Here is a 20,921-nt window from a genome sequence, read left to right as displayed (position 1 = left end):
CAGCCACGCCTAGGTAAGAAAAGAGTTCCTGCTTTCCAGAAGAGTTCCAGTGTTCTGAACCTAGGGAGTGGCTCCTGCCCCACCCAACAGGAAAAGTAGTTCCAAACAGAAGAGGATCAGAGGCTCAACTGGCAGGCAAGTAAGCAGCATGGTCTGCTGCAGGTAAGTCCACCCAAGCATTATGAGCCCGGCGCTTCCAGCGCTGGGACTGGGCATATTTATGAGCCTGGTGCCACTGGCGCCAGGACTGGGTCCGAAAGGTCCCAATTGGGACTGGTTGGCACTCGGAACCTGGGTTATGAATCTGCTTCCAAGGGAGTTGGGAAAACCCTGACCTTTTGGAAGCAGAGATCATGACATGAGTACAACTTGGATGTCATCCACTCCTTGCCATACATCCAGGGCCGGATTTACATGCCCAACGCTGCAACCCGTCGTACTGCACTACAAAGGTCTCACGATTCAATCTCGCTGCCCAACCAGGCAGACAAAAGACTTTGGACCTCTTACGAAGGTGGTGTTAGTGGCCATATATGCATAAGAATGTTGTGGATTACATATCTTCTTGTACCATATGCACACAATGTAAGTCCACCTCCTGTAAAACCATAGGGTTGCTACAACCGCTCCCGGGACCCCATCGTCCATGGCACATGATATCTACGGATTTAATTGTTGAGTTACCATCGGTACATGAATATGACACCATATGGGTAGTGGTAGACTATTTTTCGAAGATGGCAATTTTCTTTTTTTTTTTTAAACATGTTTATTTTAAACAGGCAGGTTATGGCAATACAAAGCTTAATCACTTGCGACATATAGCATACAGTAATACCATGTGACTCTCCTCCCACCCCACCCTTCGGTCTCAGGTTCCTTCTTCACTTCCCTGTAGGGGGTCTCCATCCTGAATAGTTCTCCTTGCCAGTTGGGGCTTGAAAGTCAGGGCTGGGGACCTTTGGTCAAACTCCAATACCGGACCCCAGATGTTGCGAAAGCAATGCAAGGTGCCTGCTCCAGCAGCCGTTACCTTCTCGGCGATCAGGATGTCCCAGACTTTCACCCACCAGAAAGGCATGAGGGGGCCTTTCATCGTTTTCCAGGTGCGGGCTATCACGTTCCTACCCGCAAGTAAGCATTGTGATAATAGTTTGGCCTTGGGGCCAGACCTGGGGTAGATCCCGGGGATTGGTGCTCCTAGGAGGATTGGTTCGGGGGCCAAGTGCAGACGCACCTGAGTGATGTCCGCTATCATCGCCAGGCATTGTTTCCAATAGGCTTGGGCCTTGGGGCAGGACCACCACATGTGGAAGAAGGAGCCTATTTGGCCGCACTGCCTCCAGCATTGAGGGTTGATCGTGGAGTTCATGTGGTGGAGTCTTAGGGGAGGGTAGTACCACCGGAGGAGGATCTTGTAGGCGCACTCTCTATTCGTGATGCATGATGAGGAGGTGTGAGCCCGGGACCAGATGTTCAATCGGATGGCCCAGGTCCGCCTCCCATAGGGCCATATACCGGGTCTTGGAGGTTAGGAAGTCCGTTTGGAGGCGCTTGTATAGAGTGGAGATTCTTCCTCGGGGCGGGAGCTCCTTAAGGGTCAATTTGATGGCTGTGGGGGGACGAGTAGCCACCTGGCGAGTCTGTGGATGGGTGCACCAGTGGCGTAGCTGGGTATATGTGAACCTATCTCGTTCCTGGATCCTAAAGAGTTCTTTGCATCGCTCAAAGGTGCAGGGTTGGCCCACTTCAAAAAGTTGACCCAGGGTCTCTAGGCCTCCTGCAATCCAGGCCTTAAAATTCCGAGGAGACAGGCCAGGGGAGAAGGCCAGGTTCATGAACACTGGGGAGAGGGGGCAGAGCCCCGTCGGGATCCTCTTCTGTTTCAACGCCTTGTCCCACACCGAAATGGTGTGTTTGGTGGATGCCAGGAGATTCCGCCACTGTCACCGTTCCGGAGGGGGGACATGTGGGAGAAAGCGTAGCGGGAGGGGCAACTGCGCTTGTTCGAGGTCCACCCATCTAGGGCGGTTGATGAGGACTTGCCATGATTGGATACAAGACAGGTGAGCCGCCATTTGGTATTTCTGCAAGTCAGGGACCCCGAGCCCACCCAATTTCGCGTTGCCCAGCATCGTGGATTTAGGGATCCTGGGCTTTTTCCCCTCCAAATAAACTGCAGCATTTTCTTCTGTAAGCGTTGAAAGGCTGGCACCGGAACCGGCACCGGGAGTGCGGAGCATGCATACAAAAATCTCGGTAGTAAGTTCATCTTACAGGCTGTAATTCGGCCCATCAGCAATATCTCCTGTGTCGGCCAGCGTCTCAAGTCTGCCTCCAAGTTTGTAAATAATGGGGGAAAATTAGCCCGATAAGTCTCCCTTGGACTGGCTGGGATCTGAACTTCCAAGTAGCTAATTTCTTTGGTCGACCATTGTATTGGGCACAGCGGGACCAGGGCTTCTCGGGTCAAGCCCACTCCCATGGCGACTGATTTCCGGTAGTTGACTGTGAAACCTGTGACCCTGCCATAGCTCGATATCTCAGCCAGGGCTTGAGGTAGGGAGGAGCGGGGTTTCGTGATAGTCAGGAGGACATCGTCTGCATAGAGGGCCAGCTTGTGGTGCGCCGGGCCTGATTGAAAGCCTTCGACTGCAGGATTCAACCTGATCCGTTGGGCAAACGGTTCCATAATTAAAGCGAAGAGAAGTGGCAACAGCGGGCATCCCTGTCGGGTCCGCAAGTTGATGGGGGAGGGGAGGGTGCCGTTAACTCTGAGAAGGGTTTTGGGGGCTTTGTAATTTGCCAGCATCATGGTGCAGAACTCCGGCCCAAATCCAAACGCTTCAAGGGTGAGCCTCATGAAAGTCCAATCCACTTTGTCAAATGCCTTGGTCCCATCCAGGGCCAAGAGCACCAACTACCGGGAATCTTGGGAGGCGAGTTCCACCAGATCCAAGACTCTTCGAATGTTGCCGGCCATGGAGCGGTGTCTGAGGAAGCCACTCTGATCCGCACTGATTATCTCCGGCAAGAATCGAGACAGACGAGATGCCAGGATTTTAGAGTAAATATTAGCATCTATGTTGAGCAGGGCAATGGGTCTATACGATGCAGGGTTCTTCGGATCGCCCCCAGGTTTAGGTAGTAAGACCGTAATTGACTCCTGCATGGACGGGGTTACAGTGCCTGTGGTCCTGAAAGAGTTAAACAACTGTACCAAAGGTGCTAATAGTTGGGGTTTGAAAATCTTGTAGAACCTGGTTGTATAGCCATCAGGGCAAGGGGTTCGGAATTTAAGAGCTTTTATTGCCTCGTCCACTTCCTCGTCAGTAATCGGCGCCACCAGAGAGTCACGGGCTGTTCTTTTTAGCTGGGGAAGCGCTGCACCCCATAAGTATTCCTTCTGTTCCTCCATGTCCCGTGCCGGAGTGGTCATCACCTGAGTCAGGTGGGCCACAGGGAGCTGCAGTTTGTCCTGGTCAGCGTAATGGACCTTGCCTCGTTGGTCCCGCAGGCCCACAATTGTATTGTTCCTCTTCGCCTTGGCAAGTTTGGCCACTAGTAGCTTATTTGCTTTGTTGTTTTTAGAATAATAAAACTGTTTTGCTTTTGCCATTTGGTGGGCAGTGTGTTCAGCATAGTGGGCCTCAATCTTTTTCTGTGCTATCCGGATGGCCTGCTGAGTTTTAGGGGTCCAGCCCTTCTCCTTATGGGTCCTTTCTGCATTTTTCAGATCTTGCTCAAGGCCCTGGCGAGTTTGACGCTTGTGTCTATGATAGGCCGCTCCTTGCGCAATCAGTTCACCCCACACTACTGCCTTCATTGTGTCCCAAGTGTTGGCGGTAGAGGTGTCCTCACTGGGGTTCTCCTTAAAGAAATTGGTGATCGTGGTTGCGATCGCGTCTCTGAGTGGCATCTCGTTGAGAATCGGATCATATAGAGTCCACCTGCGCTGTTGGGGGTTAGCTGGTTCCTGCACTCAGATTTCCAGGGTCACCGGAGCGTGATCAGACAAGATTCTGGAGCCAATTGTCACATTGTTGGTAAACGTAAAGATTTGTGGAGACACTAGAAGAAGATCTATCCTGGAGAAGGTTCTGTGGACATAAGAATAAAAGGAAAAGTCTCTTTCGGATGGGTGGAGAACTCTCCATGAATCCACCACCCCCAAGGTTCTAAATAGTTGTAGGAGAGCCAGGGCTATGGTGAGGTCTCCAGCACTGGGTGGGTGCGACTTGTCTTTCGAGGGGTCCGGTACCCCATTGAAGTCCCCTCCAATCACTATCTGGCCTTCCAAAAACGGGGAGAGGGTTGTACTCAGGGATTCATAGAACAGCGCCTGGCCTGAGTTGGGTGCGTATACAGAGATTATAGAGTAGAGTTGTCCTAGTAGTAGGCATTTCACCGCCATGCCCTGCCGGGCAGCTTATAGAGTCCAGAATCTGAGGGTTCAGGCCCCTCACGAATAGGATAGCTGTGCCACCCCTCTTGGAGTCCCCAGACGCAAAAAGTTGCTTCGGAAAGTCTGGGGAGCGCAGGCGGCTGTGGTCTGCCGGCAGCAGATGGGTTTCTTGTAGCATAATATAATGTTGACTGGTTAATTATCACCAGTCTGCTAGAAGGACTCATGTGGGTATCCCACTAAATTTCTTTTTAAAGAGTATTTAATTTCTTCAATAATTCTTGATAAAGTACTGATAATTCCGATGAATTTATAGTAAAAATATTTTTATTCAACCATTTACATCTTTCTGAGGCCTTTAGCAAACATTTTATTGTTCAATGCATTTGGGTCAATGATAAACCTTCATCAGGAACTGTTAATGATAAAGAAAAAAATATAAAAAATAAAAATTAGCTAAGGTATTTGTATAATTTTACATTAACAAATAAACTGATCATATATTTTGAATTATGCTTAAAGTCAGTTCTACTATGCACATTACAAAAAAGCTACCTGTGTAAAATGTTGCTTTAAATCTTTGGCCTGATTTACTGTGCTTCCTTATTGGTAATTTATCCAATTTCTCTTCACTCAAGCATGCTTGTTTGCGCTAGCTGTTGAATGACCTTAATATGACTTCTTTAACTTCCTGGTGATATAAACAATAACCAATGTATGTTCAACTTCTAACAAATATTATGTGCAAATTGTTCTATCAGCTAGAGTTCAACCTCCCCACAGGGGGAGTCTTACCTGTTGTGTAAGCCAAAGTAGTAGCAGCCGGGCACCTTGCTCGCGTGAAAACGCGTTGCTGGTTGTCCCGCTTGCTTTTATATTGAAAAAAATGGCGCCATTTTGGATTGGTCAAAAATCGTCGTTGGATCATTGTAAGTACTTGTACTCATGTATTGTCTACACATGTGTTAAACTCCTCAAATAAAAACTTCTCATTGCTAAACTCAAAGGAAACCACCTAAAAATTAACATGTTTGACAGATCAATATAAAAAAATAAACGCAAATTAAAGATATGGTCTAGTGATTGTGTGGACTATTGTGGGAGTAGGTTCAGGTTCCCAGTGATTGGATCACGTGAAGAACTGCCTAGGTCATCTAAGCACTGCACCCCTAGTGAGTCACAACTGAGATCCTTCTAATTGTGACTCCTACCACCTCCTTTCCTCCTACACTCAGGCCGCCCTCCTTGGGCCCCCCATAACCCTTTTGTGATGCAAAAAACCTGGGTGTCATCTTCTACTATTCTCTCTCCTTCTCACCTCATATCGCTGACCTTGCCAAGAATGCCCACTTTTAGCTTCACCTCCTCAGAGATATTCTCCCTTTTCTCACCTTCCCCCAGAAACTTAATGTCTTCAGAGCTCTGGTTCTCTCCAGGCTGGATTACTGCAACAGCCTCTTCCTCAATCTGCCTATTTCCTCCCTCCTCCCTCTTTAACTAATCCAGAATAGGACTGCAAGACTTATCCTTGGCCTTTAGCCCAGGGACCGCATCACTCCAGCGCTAAAATCTCTTCACTGGCTCCCGGTGGTTGCAAGAATCAAATTCAACACCCTATGCATCATCCACAAGTCTTTCGGGGGCCTGGGACCTGGGAGCATCCAACTCTCTTTCCCCAAATACCACCCTGCTAGAGTCCTTCAGTCCTCTAGCTCCAACTCTCTGCAGGTCACACGTTTCTCCAAGCAGAGAGTGGGGAGGTCAGGGGGGTAGATCTCTTAATTCGGCAGGAGCCTCCCTCTGGAATAGCCTCTCTGCCCCTCTCCGATTTGATCGGATCTCCTTAAGTTCTGAAAGCTCCTCAAACCTTCCCTTTCTCCTCCTCCTTCCCTCTCCCCTTCCCCTGCTATTCTCCTCCTGCCGCTGCAACTGGTTGCCTGTTCCCTTATGTGTCTCTTTGATTCAGGCCCCTTCTCTTCAACCAGTCTTCCACCTGCACCCCTTCTTATCAGCACTTGCCCTCGGGCACCCTTCCCTGACTAGCCCACTGAAGCTCGTTCACCCTCCCTTCCTTGCGCTAGCTGACCTCTACCCCGTTTCCCCTTGTATTTGCCCTCCTGGGCTCCCCTCAGCACTTGCCCAGCCCCTGGGACACCCTCCCTATGGCACTTTTCCCTCCCCACCCTCTCTCTATCCCTTCCCATAGTCCTGATTTCCCCCGACCCATGCACTTCTTGATACTATAATTGCATGAGCCGAATGTCACAAGGCCTAGTAGGACCTTTATTGTTGTTGTTCTCTTCTGTCCCCTCCCCCTTATTGTCTTGTAGTGCCTGGCAACACTTTTTGCTGTATAGGTGCCATGCAAATGTTCAATAAATAAAATAAATAAAGTACTGGCGCTGTAGCGATAACCTTAGATATGCAGAAGGTGTTCGACACAGTGTATTGGCCGTACGTATTTACGGTGTTGTAGAATGCCGGGTTTGAGCCTTGCATTACATCATGGATACGGTTATTGTACAGACCGCCATTAGCAAGGGTTAGCACAAACGGGACACTTTTGGTGGACATCAGACGAGAGGGTGGCACGTTTGCTCTAGTGTCAGAGCCTTTGGCCGACCTGATGCGACCTGATGCGTAGCTGTTTGCGGCTGGGTGACCCACCAACAGTATTATCCTTATATGCGGATGACATCCTGTTGTATATACATGACCTGGCCAGGGATGCCGGGTTGGTCCTTGAGACAGTGGAGGAATTTGGGAGATATTAAGGGCTTCACTTAAACAGAGATAAATCAGAGATATTCCTGCTAGCGGACATCGCGCACCATCTTGCGGAAGGGTATGGGTTGCGGATCGTTCATGCCTCATTCAGGTATCTGAGTATTATCATTCATAAGTCAGCAAAAGAGATGATAGCGCTGAACTATGTTGCGTATATAACACAACAAGTGGCCAAGTTAGCATGCTGGGGGAAGGTCCTGATGTCACTCATGGGGCGTCTCTCAATTGTGAAAATGCTGGTACTCACGAAACTATTATATTTGTTTAATAATATTTGGCCAGGCAGGAAAATATTTAAGGAATTGCAATCAGTGTGTCTTTTGTGTGGGGCAACCAGGGGGTTCGCATGGGTTGGATGTCCATGACCCGGCCGTGGGAGGAGGGAGGTCTAAGGGTGCCCCATTTTGAACTCTACTATCTAGCGGCACAGGGGCTCTATGCTTCATATTGGGAGGAATTACAAAAAATAAATCTGCATGTTCAGCAGGAGAGGGCTGCGGCGGGTGGAGTGGCCCTCCGAACCATGATCGTTGGGACTGCATATAAGGTATGTGGACCCTTAGACCTGCTAGTGGCTACTCAGCTGGCATGGGTCAGACTCCACCGGCTTCAGTACCCATACGATCGAAGGGCTCCCCTTTGGGGTCATGCTGGGTTGACACTGACACTAGATCCCTCTATAGAAAAGAGTTGGAAATCGGTCAGCGTTGCAGCACTAGGGCGCATGTGTGTGTGCAGGGCAAATTCATTGAGTGGAAGGAGTTAAAAGAGTAAGTAGGTGTCTCCCCATTACAGAAGCTTAACTACTGGAGAATGAGGACAGCCTTCAGGGTACAATGGCCTGAGTTTCCAAAAGGAACCCAAAGTCAGTGCTGGTGAGTCATGAGGCAGAGATGGAAGGTAATGCAAAAAGTGTGTCAGTACTTTATAATCGTATGTTAGGAGTAGTCTTGCATAAGGGCCCTAATAACAGGATGAAATAGGAGCATGATTTTGATGTTGCATTTACGGATAAGCAATGGGATATATATGGGCTAGTTTCAGTTAATTCAATTAAACGATTTTAGATCCAGATTTTAATGTTTTTGCAAAGTTTGGTAGGATTTTGTCAAGAGGGCAAAATTAGAGGGGGTTCTCAACATTTCTAGATGGTTTATAACTTGTTGCCTTTTGACGAATCTGCACAAAAGGTTTCAGAAATATTATATAGACCCAACTTTGAATGTTTGTGGAAAATCTGAACTGATTTTGTCAAGTGGGAGCTAAGTTATATGACTGTTTTTAGTATGTACATGGGCGGATTTGCAGCAAACCTGTGCAAGGAGCATTGGCAAGTACCCAAAAGCATGGTTTTGCAAATGTGTCCTTGTTTTATTTTTTGAAAAGTGCCATAAAGTAGGTACAAAAAATAGTGGTATACCTTTGGTGACTGAGGTAAAGCCTGTGGCCACGGGCAGTGGCCAGATTGTCTGGGTCATGACCTGGATAATTTGGCTACTGGCCTTGACCATGAGGGACCGGGAGTGTGGTTAAAGTGGGCATGGCCATCAGCTATGCGGTCAAGTTTTTTTCGAAATCGGGATAGATTTCAATGGGGAAAAAAATGCTGCTCGTGGCTGCAGCCTGTAGTGCTGGACAGGATTCCAGCAAACATTAGCGAGGAGCATCAGCAAGGACCGCAAAGCATAATGTTGCAAATTTGTCTTGTGTTTTATTTTTTCAAAAGTGTCAAATGTAAGCACAAAAAATGGTGATATAACTTTGGTGTCTGGGCAATGGGCCTGACTCTGAGCAAGGACAAATGTGTACTCTGATTTGCTTATTGGGGTATGTGCCATGGCCGTAGCCCTAGGTTTAAATGAGAAAAGAAATTCTGCTAGTGGCTGCACCCCGAAGTGCTGGACAGGCTTGCAGCAAACTTGCGTGAGGAGCATGAGCAAGTACCTGAAAGCATGCTTTTGCAAATCTGTCCTGTGTGTGACTTTTCAAAAAGTATCAAAAAGTAAGTAAAGAAAATTGTGATGTAACTTTGCTGGCTGCCAGGGCAGTGGACCTGGCCCTCGGCAAGGACAAATGTCTGCTCTAATTTGCCTATTGGGGAATGCGGCATGCCCGAAGCACATGGCCCATGGATTGTGGAGACTGGCCATGGCTGCAAGCCATGAGCACTGGCCATTGGTCACATTATGAGGGTATAGTAGACACTGAACTAGGATGCAGCGTAGGTTTAGTGGATAACGGGGGAAGCTTGGTGGGGCTGGGGTCATGGGCGAGCCTCATGCCCTAGGCAATTCAACCATGACTTGCATCCCCAGCATGGGCTGCTGATAACGACACACATCAGTATGCGTTGCAAAAAATATGTTTCTTGAAGTATGTTTACAGTTCTTTTATAAATGTGAAAAGAGGAATTATTAATAATTTATATACAGTGATGTAACATCATGAAACATTTTCATTCATAAAAGCTATGAATTTCAGTGAAAAAATGTTGTTAAAGGGACATTATAGTTAAGTTGCACTAATAAAAACCTATGAAATTCAATGAGAAAATGCTGTTAAAGGGATGTACGCTAAGCAACCATAATTCTCGCCACCACCGTGCACTGCAAAGACTGACACCCAGGATATCAAAGATGACATTTATTAGTGCAACTTAACCATAACGTCCCTTTAACAAAAAATGTTTGTGGTGAAAAAAATATATGTACGCACACATATATAAATATATATATAAAATAAAAGTAATATCATTATCTTCATAATTCATATTTGCATATGAATTATTATACATAAATACAAAGCAAGTTATATATTTTCTAGTGTGATGATAGCATTCTTTCTGTTGAACTAAACATGGAACTATAAGAATGTTAACATGAATGGGAAAGTGATCTATCATTATTTTATTTTATACTTTTCAGGGTATACTTCTGAACTGGACAAAAGGATTTAAAGCAACAGACTCTGAAGGGGAAGATGTTGTTTATATGCTTCGAGAAGGAATTAAAAGGAGAGAGGTAAAATCATATTGCATCTGATTGTTTGCATAATGCTATTATTCATCTCTTTCACGTTATGTTTAGGCATGTAGTTTTCTAAATACATTTCTTGGGCCACTGAAGCATTAATTAAATTATATATATATATATCACTAAAAAAACATTTTCAACCTTCCCATTATGGTTCACATTAAAACCGAAAAACCCCAGAAATTTGCCAGTTATGGTAAACTAAGCCCCCATATCTGCCATCACCACTGTGCACTGCTAACACTAACACCCAGAACATGAAAGATGGCATCACAAATGTCATTGATGACATCACTGACGACATCACATGTTTAACCCCTTTGTTTTCGTTCCCTGCCATATATATATATATATATGTACATTCAGTAAAAAAAAACTTTGTTAAAGGGTTGTTATACTTCACAGTGAAATCAAAAACCACTGCACATTCCCCAATTATGGTAAACTAAGCTACCATAACTCGCACCATCTACGTGCATTGCTAAGACTAACACCCAGGACATCAAAGATGACATCACAAATGTCATTGATGACATCACAGATGACATCACATGTCTAGCTCCCTCATTTTTTATTCACTGACATATGTAAGGCAGGTGCCTTTCTTCACTATCAGTTAGGAAGTAAAAAGGTAAAAAGCGCGATATTTGTAGTTGTAACACTTCTCATATGTTCCTAAAATACTTTCCTTAGGGTACAATGACATCATATCACACATATACATAGGATAAGAAGAAATCCTGAAACACAACCATTTTTTCTGTGCATGAAGTTAATGAGGACGGTTATGAATAGTTTCTGGTAATACAGCAAGTTTTTTTGCTTACCTTACGGTCCCTGTATATGCTTCTATTGGTATACATTGTGGTCTCTTTGTGTTTTGTGAATAATAGTACAATTATGGAGTAAAGGAAGCATTCATAGTTGTTTATGTAGCACAGTATGCATATATATGTAATGGAAGCATATATCAAAGTAGTAGCGGACATGGGAAGATGTAGAATATTGCATCTCTAGCACATGTTGCAGACAATGACTATGCTTGTTTGTGAGGGCGTTCATGTATGAAAAGAAAGGTATATTTCAATGGAATTTTTTAGCAATGCATTGCTTAATGAACTAGTTGGCGTATGATAGTTCTGCAATAATCTGTTACACTTTTCAGCCAATATTCTAATGACAATCACTAGTGGAGGTGCATCGTGAAAATTAAATGCACATGTGATGTCATCAGTGAAGTCATGAATGACATTTGTGATGTCATCTTTGATGTCCTGGGTGTTAGTCTTAGCATGCACGTAGATGGTGCGAGTTATGGTTGCTTAGCCTACCATAATTTGGGAATGTGCAGTGTTTTTTGGTTTCACTGTGAAGTATAACAACCCTTTAACAAAGTTTTTTTACTGAATGTAAATATATATGTGGCAGGGAACAAAAACAATGGGGTTAAACATGTGATGTCAGTGATGTCATCAATGACATTTGTGATGCCATCTTTCATGTTCTGGGTGTTAGTGTTAGCAGTGCACAGTGGTGATGGCAGGTATGGGGGCTTAGTTTACCATAACTGGCGAATTTCAGGGGTTTTTCGGTTTTAATGTGAACCATAATGGGGAGGTTGAAAATGTTTTTTAATGAAGTACACAGGTTTTTCGTAGGGCAACTTAACCATAATGTCCCCTTAACAAAGTTTTTTTTGTAGTGAATTTTACATGTTTTTGGAAGGGGAACTTAATCATAGCATTGTGTCAATTAAGTTGTTGTGCTGAATATACACTGTCATCATGTGATTGTGGGAGATATGTAATATAATGTACAAACTTGATATACATTTAACATAGAACATACAGAACCCCCTCCCTAATGATATTAGAAAGGGACGGACTGAGCGCCTGTTTGCGGACGGGAGCGGACGGGATCAACATTACCCAAAGATGCAGGGGGTATCTGAAAATGTACTATTGTCTTACACAAAAAATCTGCAACATAGAAGAAGGACATAAAGACATTATAAGTAGTAATAAGTAAATATGGAAACGTAAAGGTGTGAAATGAAAACGACACATTTAATAACCATGTATAATGAAATGGATGGTACCATAAAAAAAAAGATGCCTCAATCGTAATCACCTCACAGAAACTCTGCAGCCTGGACCGACAGTGGACGGACGCAGTAGGACAAAGGGAAATTACATCAAAATAGTGAGTGAAGGTCATTTTTTTGTATGTGTGTGTATTTTTTTGGTATGTGGTGCAGAAATTATAATTTCTTTCTGTTGTTTTGACACAGAAATGGCTAGTACTTTGGCGTGGCTGGAGGAGAATTTTTCACATGGGGAAATGTCTGAAGACAGCGACAATAATGGTACACACTGCTCTGCATAGGCAAAATACTGATCAGTATTTTATGGGCATTTACCATATGTATATTTTTGTTTGTACAGACCAGGAAAGAAAAGAAGAAAGGCCACAAACAAGACAGAAGAAGACAGGATGAAAAGGATTGAGCAGAAAATGGATGTACTGAATGACAATTTTAAAAGTTTAAGGGAGTTTGTGGAGGACTGTGTGAGAGGAAAAGTACGTTACCTTTGTTCCACCTGTACCTGCCCCGCTTCTCCATTCCCTAGTGAACCATCCCCAAACCTTCAAGAAGAAAATAGACGTTTTTACGAAACATCCATCTCTTCTTCCCCTCAGAAATCTTCTCCTCATAACCAGCCCGTGTTGAATCCTAATTCCCCTAAATTTGTATCAGTATCTGCTTCCCCCGCTATTTCTTTGGATTGAAGTGTGTGTGTGTGTGTGTTTTAAATGTTTTTGTGTAGTAGTTGTAGTTATAGAGGTGAGGAAAACATTTTTTTTTTAAAAAGACTTAAAATGTTCGCGAACAGCGCGCCTGTTCGACCTATCCGTAAGGAATGGAATGTGGGTGTTGTAAAGGCAGTACACCTACCCTTACTAAAGTCAAGTAAGATGGAGTTGATGTCAAGGAGTTCCCCCCTTCTCACCTGGGTCCGGTGCTTGCCGGTGTCTTCGATCGCTGCCTTCTTGCGAACGCTCCTAGTCTTGAACCGCGCTGCTCGAGTCTCGTCTGGTTCCAGGTTGTGTTTAGTTCTGGGAGCGCGGAGTCCAGGAATCCGGGAGTCTGCGAAAAGCTATTAATGCTCGGAATCAGGAAGGGGGAAAAGGGTCAGGAGCGGGTAATAGCACTGGGACAAAGGAAACAATACCGTGAGCTACGAACACGTCTGAGGCTACTCTGCAATAGCATTGAGACACGCGGAGCCGCAGAAGGCGTGGTCTATAAATAGATCACGCCGCGTTCAGCGCATGGAGCGAGCAAGGGCTTCAGCTCTGGACGGCCATGTTGGAAGTAGTACGGAATGTAAGCCCCGTTGAGACAAGGACCAGGAGGTCCAAAAGGTGCGTGATCTGAAGTTCATGATAGTTGACGTTTGACCGCAACATCTATTCAAATTGTGCATACATAAACAGAAAGGGGCGTCCTAAGGACATTATACCTCACCGTGCCGCTTACAAACGAGATTAAACATGTTCGTAGAACACACCAGGTGTCCAGGATGCTTGGAAATGAGCAAAATGGGAGTGTGTTAAGGACAGTATACCTGTCCGTATCGTCCGCAGCCAAAATGGTGGCGTCCGTAGAACAGGCGCGGTGGCCAGCAAGTTCGTAGTGAAACAAAATGGAGTTGTCCAAAGGACGCTGGACCTGTCCGTACAGTGAGCATATCATGTATGCACATGCGCAGTACAACCGTAAGTATAGCGAACATCGTGCCTGTCCCTAACTGTCCGTCTCACTTGTGTCACACTTTGAATTAGTTTGAGAACCCGAACACTGTCCGTAGGACACATGCGCGCATGCGCAAGTTTGTTACTCTGCATTTGCTGTCAAGCGGACTCCCATTTCTGTCGCGGATATGTTCAGGACGTCATCATGTGACCGCACCCACGCTGAGCGTATGGACTAATTTGCGCAGTTTGTGTGCTTCCGCAGCAGTACAAAAGAACTTTTAGACACAAGGCAAAATATTGTATAGTGTAAAAATATAATTTCACATATCCCAGACAATAGCTTACCTGAGGACTTGTGTAAAATTTTCATACCGCTTTGCAGTGATGAAAATGGTCACGAGGCACACCCCTCCACCCCTATAAATGGCCACACCCCGAGCGCTTCTTCATTGTCCTTCTAGCTATAGCAGATTGAGGTATACTGCCTTTACTGCTGTAGTGACCAAAAGGAAAGTAATCGGTATGGCTTCCATGGCTGCTGTTGGTTCATTGGCCTCTGCACCACCCCCAAACCCGCCACCACCACCACCTCCCCAAGGGCCTGCAGAGAGATTTACGGGTGAGGATGTAGAGAGCAAGGAAGAAGAGGAGGAAGAGAATGAAGTGGAGGAACTCCTCACTAGGAGCACTCGCCGGGAGTCGTGGGTGTGGCGGTTGTTTTCCGTTTATGGGAACGTACCAAAAGCATGTGCGAACCTGGTGAGGTGTAAACAGTGCGAGGTGGTGCTGAGTCACGGGAGATTTGGTGCGTACAGCTTTGGTACGACAACCATGAAGCGACACCTCACTTCGTTCCACACTGCTGACATTCGCAAGGTGGTGCTATGTGAAAAGCGTAGTCGATTGAGTTCCTCCACAGCATCCTCCGAGTCCGATCCTCCCACCACAAGAGACACTCCTGTGGGGGAGCGCCTCCCTCCAGCTGCCTCACAAGCCATTCGCAATGTTGTTGACCCTTACCTTTCAAAGGTGACAATAGTGTGTATGTATTGTGACGTAGTGCTCTGCAGGTGGGAGAGTTTTCGAAGTGCTTTTGGGGCTACGGTCACAGAGCACCAGAAGATCTGCTCCTTACCTAAGTGAAGCTCACCCTATATCTTTCTCTGTCCACTTGCCCTTTCTTATCGCCGTGGCTGGTGTCCCTTCCTTACCCTCCTTGTCCTCCTCTCCTAGTGTGTCGTGTGGCCAAAAGCAGGAAAGTGGAAAAGAACAACATTTTTAAAAAAAATCTCTTTTCAGAGCCGCCTTTCTCAGTTTAACAATAGAACTATCAAGTGACCGATGTAGGCCTCCACGCATTCGTGAAAAAGTTGGCGGACAGTCGTAGGACACACAAAAAAGGAGGGTGCAAGCGGAGCAAACCCAATGAAGTGGACGCTGGGAGTAAGTGGTGGCTCTGAAAAGAGCCTTTCGGTGGTGTGTTGTGTGGGTCAAAAACTGTGGATTGGAGGAAACGGATTGTCACATAGGTTATTGTGAATCAAAAGAGGTCGCAATGCATTTTGCACATTGCGAAGAAAAATCTGATTGCCAGCATATGTGAGAAGGACTGCATCTCTGCGGAAAATGAAAGAGCTACAAAACAAAATGTTTTCATTGTGGAATGAGGACATGCCAACATCTCTTAAAAAGGCACAAACAGCCTTATTCACATTGCGTCTCGCTTTCTCCATTTGTGGACCAAAAGCAGAAGAACGCAGCCATATATGTCTTTGTGCAATACGGGAAAAAAGTATTTGACAATTTGGAAACATGTCCATGAGCTTCGCAAGTCCTTCCTTCATTGCAAATTGCAAAGAAATGCCAGAGACATGGCCTAAACTGTTTCCTCCGCAATGAATGATGAGTATATCTGGAGGACGCTCTGTCAGTAAAGTAACACAGAGAGGTACCAAGTCCAGCCACCTCATGCCACGCACGCCATGCCAGTGCACTTCCACATGAGCAAATCCGAGATCTGCAGATAAACTGCAGCTTTCTGCATGCACCTTCAACCAATGTATCCATAAATCTCCCAAAATCCTGATAATCTGTTTGCGAGCACGCAAAGTCATGGCTGTGTTGTCTCCTGTCAGGGAGAAGACGGTCTTACAAAATCTCACGTTCAGAACACACCCACTGAACTTTATTGACCAATCCCTAGCTCCGCTGATTTTCATTTGCATGCGTCTCCAACCCAGAATCGCCGTTCGTGATATGCGCTCGCTGCAAACTACCGCCATGTCCGCGAACATGTATAGGATCAGAGCGTGATGACGGTACATTAAAGTATTGTTCCCCTTTTTCCCCTGTAAGGTGGGCTCTGAAAAGAGCTGTTTTTTTTGTTTGTTTTTGGGCAGATACCTTACAGACATCTGTTATTTTGTTTATATTTTTGTATTTTTTGTCCTTACTTTACTCCTACAACCATTACAGAACATTCTCTAAAGCAAGCCTTACGTTCCAAAAGAAAATCGCAATTCTCAAAGAAGATAGCGCAACACCATCTGCTTCAAAATAATCTGCATTACTTGGAACAATGTTTTCGTGGCTGCAGAAAAACATACCAGCGCGTAACATAAAAGCATGCATGCCGCGATTAATGATACATCTCCCAATACTTTGATCTGGACAGAAAAAATAATTGTCCCATTTTGCTCTAGGTAGTAAACCAGAAAAAATTACTTTCGCAATTGGAAAGATGTTCATGAGTGCTTGAACCAACTGTCCCAAATCTGCCAACAAAGTACGTGCAGTCACGTATCCCAAACGGCAAGCACTGTAGTGCAAAATTACCACATGAGGAGTGGTCATCGTACGTATGTCTCTGCAAACTTGCAGAATTGCCGCAACATTGGCATCAGTCTCAGCGTTCCACACCACCGCCACTCCTCTCACATCAAAATGGTGTGCCAAATGCCTACTCTCTGCATAATGTTGTAAGCCATGGACAAAAATGTCTCCAAGCACCAAAACCATGACTCTCTCCACCTCTGCCATCTTCATTGTACGCACCGTCTTTCGACACAAAAGAATAATGTGAACATCTGATTGGCTGATGCCTACAGTCCCCTTTCCATGCAGGATTTGCTGAAGAAACCCGTATGTGACACGCCCTACCCGCGGACACGCGTTGCCTATGTGCGGCATGTAACTCTTACCCAGTCCTTTCACCCTTTCCACAGCGGTAGCAAATCGAGTCCCTCATTGGACACAACTAAGCAGTCACACAACCATCCACCAATCACATTGAAAATCGCTAAATCTAACTCTGTCATCAACATTGCGCACTTCAAAATTACTGTCGATAATTCTGAATTGAAGTCGCATATCATTGCAAAGCACCTACTTCAGAAGCTACTGTGCAAGTGTTGCGAATTTCTACATACAACTCCATGCATGCGCACATGAATGATTATAGAGTACAGGTATGTATATTTTAATCAGAGAACATGTGCAAGCTTTATGATTTAATTTAAAACAAATTAATACTGCTAAATGTGCACAGGCAATACATACCAATGTTCCCCCTTGTAAGTGGAAGATGTCCGATTTATCATTGACAAACCACACGACTTCTTACTGTCTTCTGCATAACCTATACTTGCGTTGCAAGCATGCCTATTTAGGGCAAAACTCAATTTTGTATTAGAAAATGTTGGAGTTGTGTACTGTGTATGGCCTACAGTAATGCTGCCTGCAATGTAATCGTATGACACAAGTAAGCGCTCCTGATTGCTGTGGTGACATCTCCCTCTGAGGGTCTCTTGATTTTTCGGCATCGTGCTTTTAAATTGGAAGTAGAACATTTTTTCCCATCTACTACTATGCCCTATCGCTTACAAACCTCTCTCCTATAGATAGTACACCTTGTAAAAAAAAAAGGCATTTTCATAACCTTAAAAATGTTCACAATTTTGTAGGACTTGCAAGTAACATATTGCAAATACCATGCAAACCCTACACAGAGTGAAGTGAAATGCGCACATGCACTGGGTTCAAATACGAAAGTAGAATGCTCTGACGAACGATGCACAATTAATGTGTGCAGTATCAGCACTGCTGTAAACCCACAAAGTAATTAATTTTGTTTTTTTGAATTGCAGTGAATACTACTCTCCTGAGAATCAACAGCATCTACACTGCAGACGACATATCCGAAGAAACGTTGTCATTTTGCAATAAAAAGTAAGTACAGTACTACTTTTATATTGTAACTACTCCTGAAAGAGGCTGCGTGGGTTATTTGTTTAATTTGGGCACCAAAGCAAACATTGATTTCTGAACCATTCTACCTACAAATATCCATTTATTGAACAATGAATAACAGGCAGAATGGCTCACAAATCCCTGTGTGTTTGGAACTCAAATAACATACGTAATCCTTAGAAGGTTAGATTTAGAAAAGAAGTTGCTGTTGCAAGTTTATGGCATTTTGTTTATTAATAATGCTTCTCGTCACCACTTGTCCACTTTGTACTCTCATCTGAAGTACATTGTAGTAGTATACAAACAGTAAAGTAGCCTTACCAAATGATTGTTAGGGTTCACTGTACGTTGAGACACCATGACAAAGAGCTTCCCCATCAGACTTATGCACACATGCACACTGCACACATACATTGGACAGCAGACCAAAGTATATTTTTTTCTCAACAGACACCAAAGAATGCCTACCAAAAAGCAACTCTGTAGAAAGGAACGCAAAAGTAGAACAAATAAAAATAAGAGTACCCAATCTAAGCATCCATCTGTTGTAGAGTTTGTAGAGAATGTTGGAACTAACCAGCTAATGCAGTCGGTTAGCAAAACAAAAAAAGCTTCAACTACCGAAACTTTACCTCCTCCATCAAAATGTGTCACAAAACACAAACATGTTGGCAAAAAATCAGCTACCAGTATAGCTAACAATGCTCCTACTAATCCTGATAGTGTAACAAGAACCCATTGTAAAAAAAGTATTTTATCAAAAATGTTTCGTCACAATCCTTCAGAATCTACGAAGAAGAGGAAAGAAATCATCCTCACCCCTTAAAACCTACCGTAGAAAGTTAATACTATAAGCTCTCATGGACAGTGCAATCCTTCTCAAAAGGAAGTTCTTTATATTAGTGTTAAATAGGATGAAAGCACTAATAAAACTAAGTACTAAACTACAAAAGAAACTCAGCAATAAACGGAATGTGAACAAAATAAATTTCTTAAATGTATGTGGTGGTGAATGGAGTCACACAACAACCACAGAACCATATTTTAATGAAGAAGCATACAAACAAAATCAAACAAACACAATTGCCATCCATAGCAGTGGACGAGGGTATGAGAAAATCAATACTACCATCATGGAAAAAGAAACACTGCTTACAAAAGTATCCTCTGAAAACTCAGAACTACCTCTCGATTCAGCAGAACTACACCGTCTAGAATACAAATGGCTGTGCAAATCAATGTGTGCCATTCCAAATAAAGCTTTCAAATCTTTACGCAGTTCCTCAATCAGTATGTAAAAGGTAAAGACAAAAGAAAAATGAAAGTGCTGCAAAATATGGATATTTGTCCAGTGCGTAAATACACAGGACTACAAGGACATTCATTAGCCTGTATTTCTGGGCCTATTTGCAAAAGCACCTTCCATGATATCAAAAGGATATCAATACATCATTCAAATGTAAGAAATCTAGTGTATAAAATATACTATGCAAAAAGTCCACCTTCAGAATTAGGCAATTTAAATAACACTCTTCTGCATCGTACACCCAAATACACCCAAATACTTACAAGAAGAAATTGACCGTATTCAGAGAAAGTATTTTGGAAGTGAAGGCCACTTACAAAATACAATAGTTTTAGAACATAGTAGCAACAATTCTGCACATAGCAACCTTCTATTACACACATACAGAAAAGAAATAGTACAATTTAAAAGGTCATTGGCTGAAGTACCAAGTCATGTGTGTGTGTGTTGCCGCAGAACGTTTTACAAAAGGAATACAAAATATGTAGAGATAGCATACAAAATAGAAGACAATGAAGATTCTAAATCGTTTGAATTAGCTCTCTACCTTTTAGCAGAAAACAAATATGAACTAACTAAACGCCTAATATGTTGCAGTTACTGTAATACAAAATTAGACAACAACCACACTCCTTCACGTGCTATTACAAATAATTTGGAATTGTTCCCACAACCAAAAATCCTGCAACAACTCATTGTACGCACCGTCTTTCGACACAAAAGAATAATGTGAACATCTGATTGGCTGATGCCTACAGTCCCCTTTCCATGCAGGATTTGCTGAAGAAACCCGTATGTGACACGCCCTACCCGCGGACAAGCGTTGCCTATGTGCGGCATGTAACTCTTACCCAGTCCTTTCACCCTTTCCACAGCGGTAGCAAATCGAGTCCCTCATTGGACACAACTAAGCAGTCACACAACCATCCACCAATCACATTGAAAATCGCTAAATCTAACTCTGTCATCAACATTGCGCACTTCAAAATTACTGTCGATAATTCTGAATTGAAGTCGCATATCATTGCAAAGCACCTACTTCAGAAGCTACTGTGCAAGTGTTGTGAATTTCTACATACAACTCCATGCATGCGCACATGAATGATTATAGAGTACAGGTATGTATATTTTAATCAGAGAACATGTGCAAGCTTTATGATTTAATTTAAAACAAATTAATACTGCTAAATGTGCATAGGCAAAACATACCAATGTTCCCCCTTGTAAGTGGAAGATGTCCGATTTATCATTGACAAACCACACGACTTCTTACTGTCTTCTGCATAACCTATACTTGCGTTGGAAGCATGCCTATTTAGGGCAAAACTCAATTTTGTATTAGAAAATGTTGCAGTTGTGTACTGTGTATGGCCTACAGTAATGC

At 44.0% G+C, this 20,921-nt stretch overlaps 1 protein-coding gene across 1 annotated transcript in view; it reads left to right on the top strand.

The window, feature by feature from the left end:
* The window catches only part of HK1 (hexokinase 1), a 1,159,884-nt gene that overhangs the window by 597,665 nt on the left and 541,298 nt on the right, over nucleotides 1-20,921 (top strand). Inside the window, exon 13 of the mRNA XM_069610605.1 lies at nucleotides 10,117-10,212. Coding sequence (XP_069466706.1) covers nucleotides 10,117-10,212 — 96 coding nt within the window. The remainder of the gene's footprint in view (nucleotides 1-10,116; nucleotides 10,213-20,921) is intronic.

Source organism: Ambystoma mexicanum, chromosome 8 (assembly GCF_040938575.1).
Source record: "Ambystoma mexicanum isolate Mex_15411 chromosome 8, UKY_AmexF1_1, whole genome shotgun sequence".
NCBI classification, from domain to species: Eukaryota; Metazoa; Chordata; class Amphibia; order Caudata; family Ambystomatidae; genus Ambystoma; species Ambystoma mexicanum.
The sequence above is the reverse complement of the archived record's forward strand: the minus strand, read 5'-3'. Positions and strand labels throughout refer to the sequence as shown.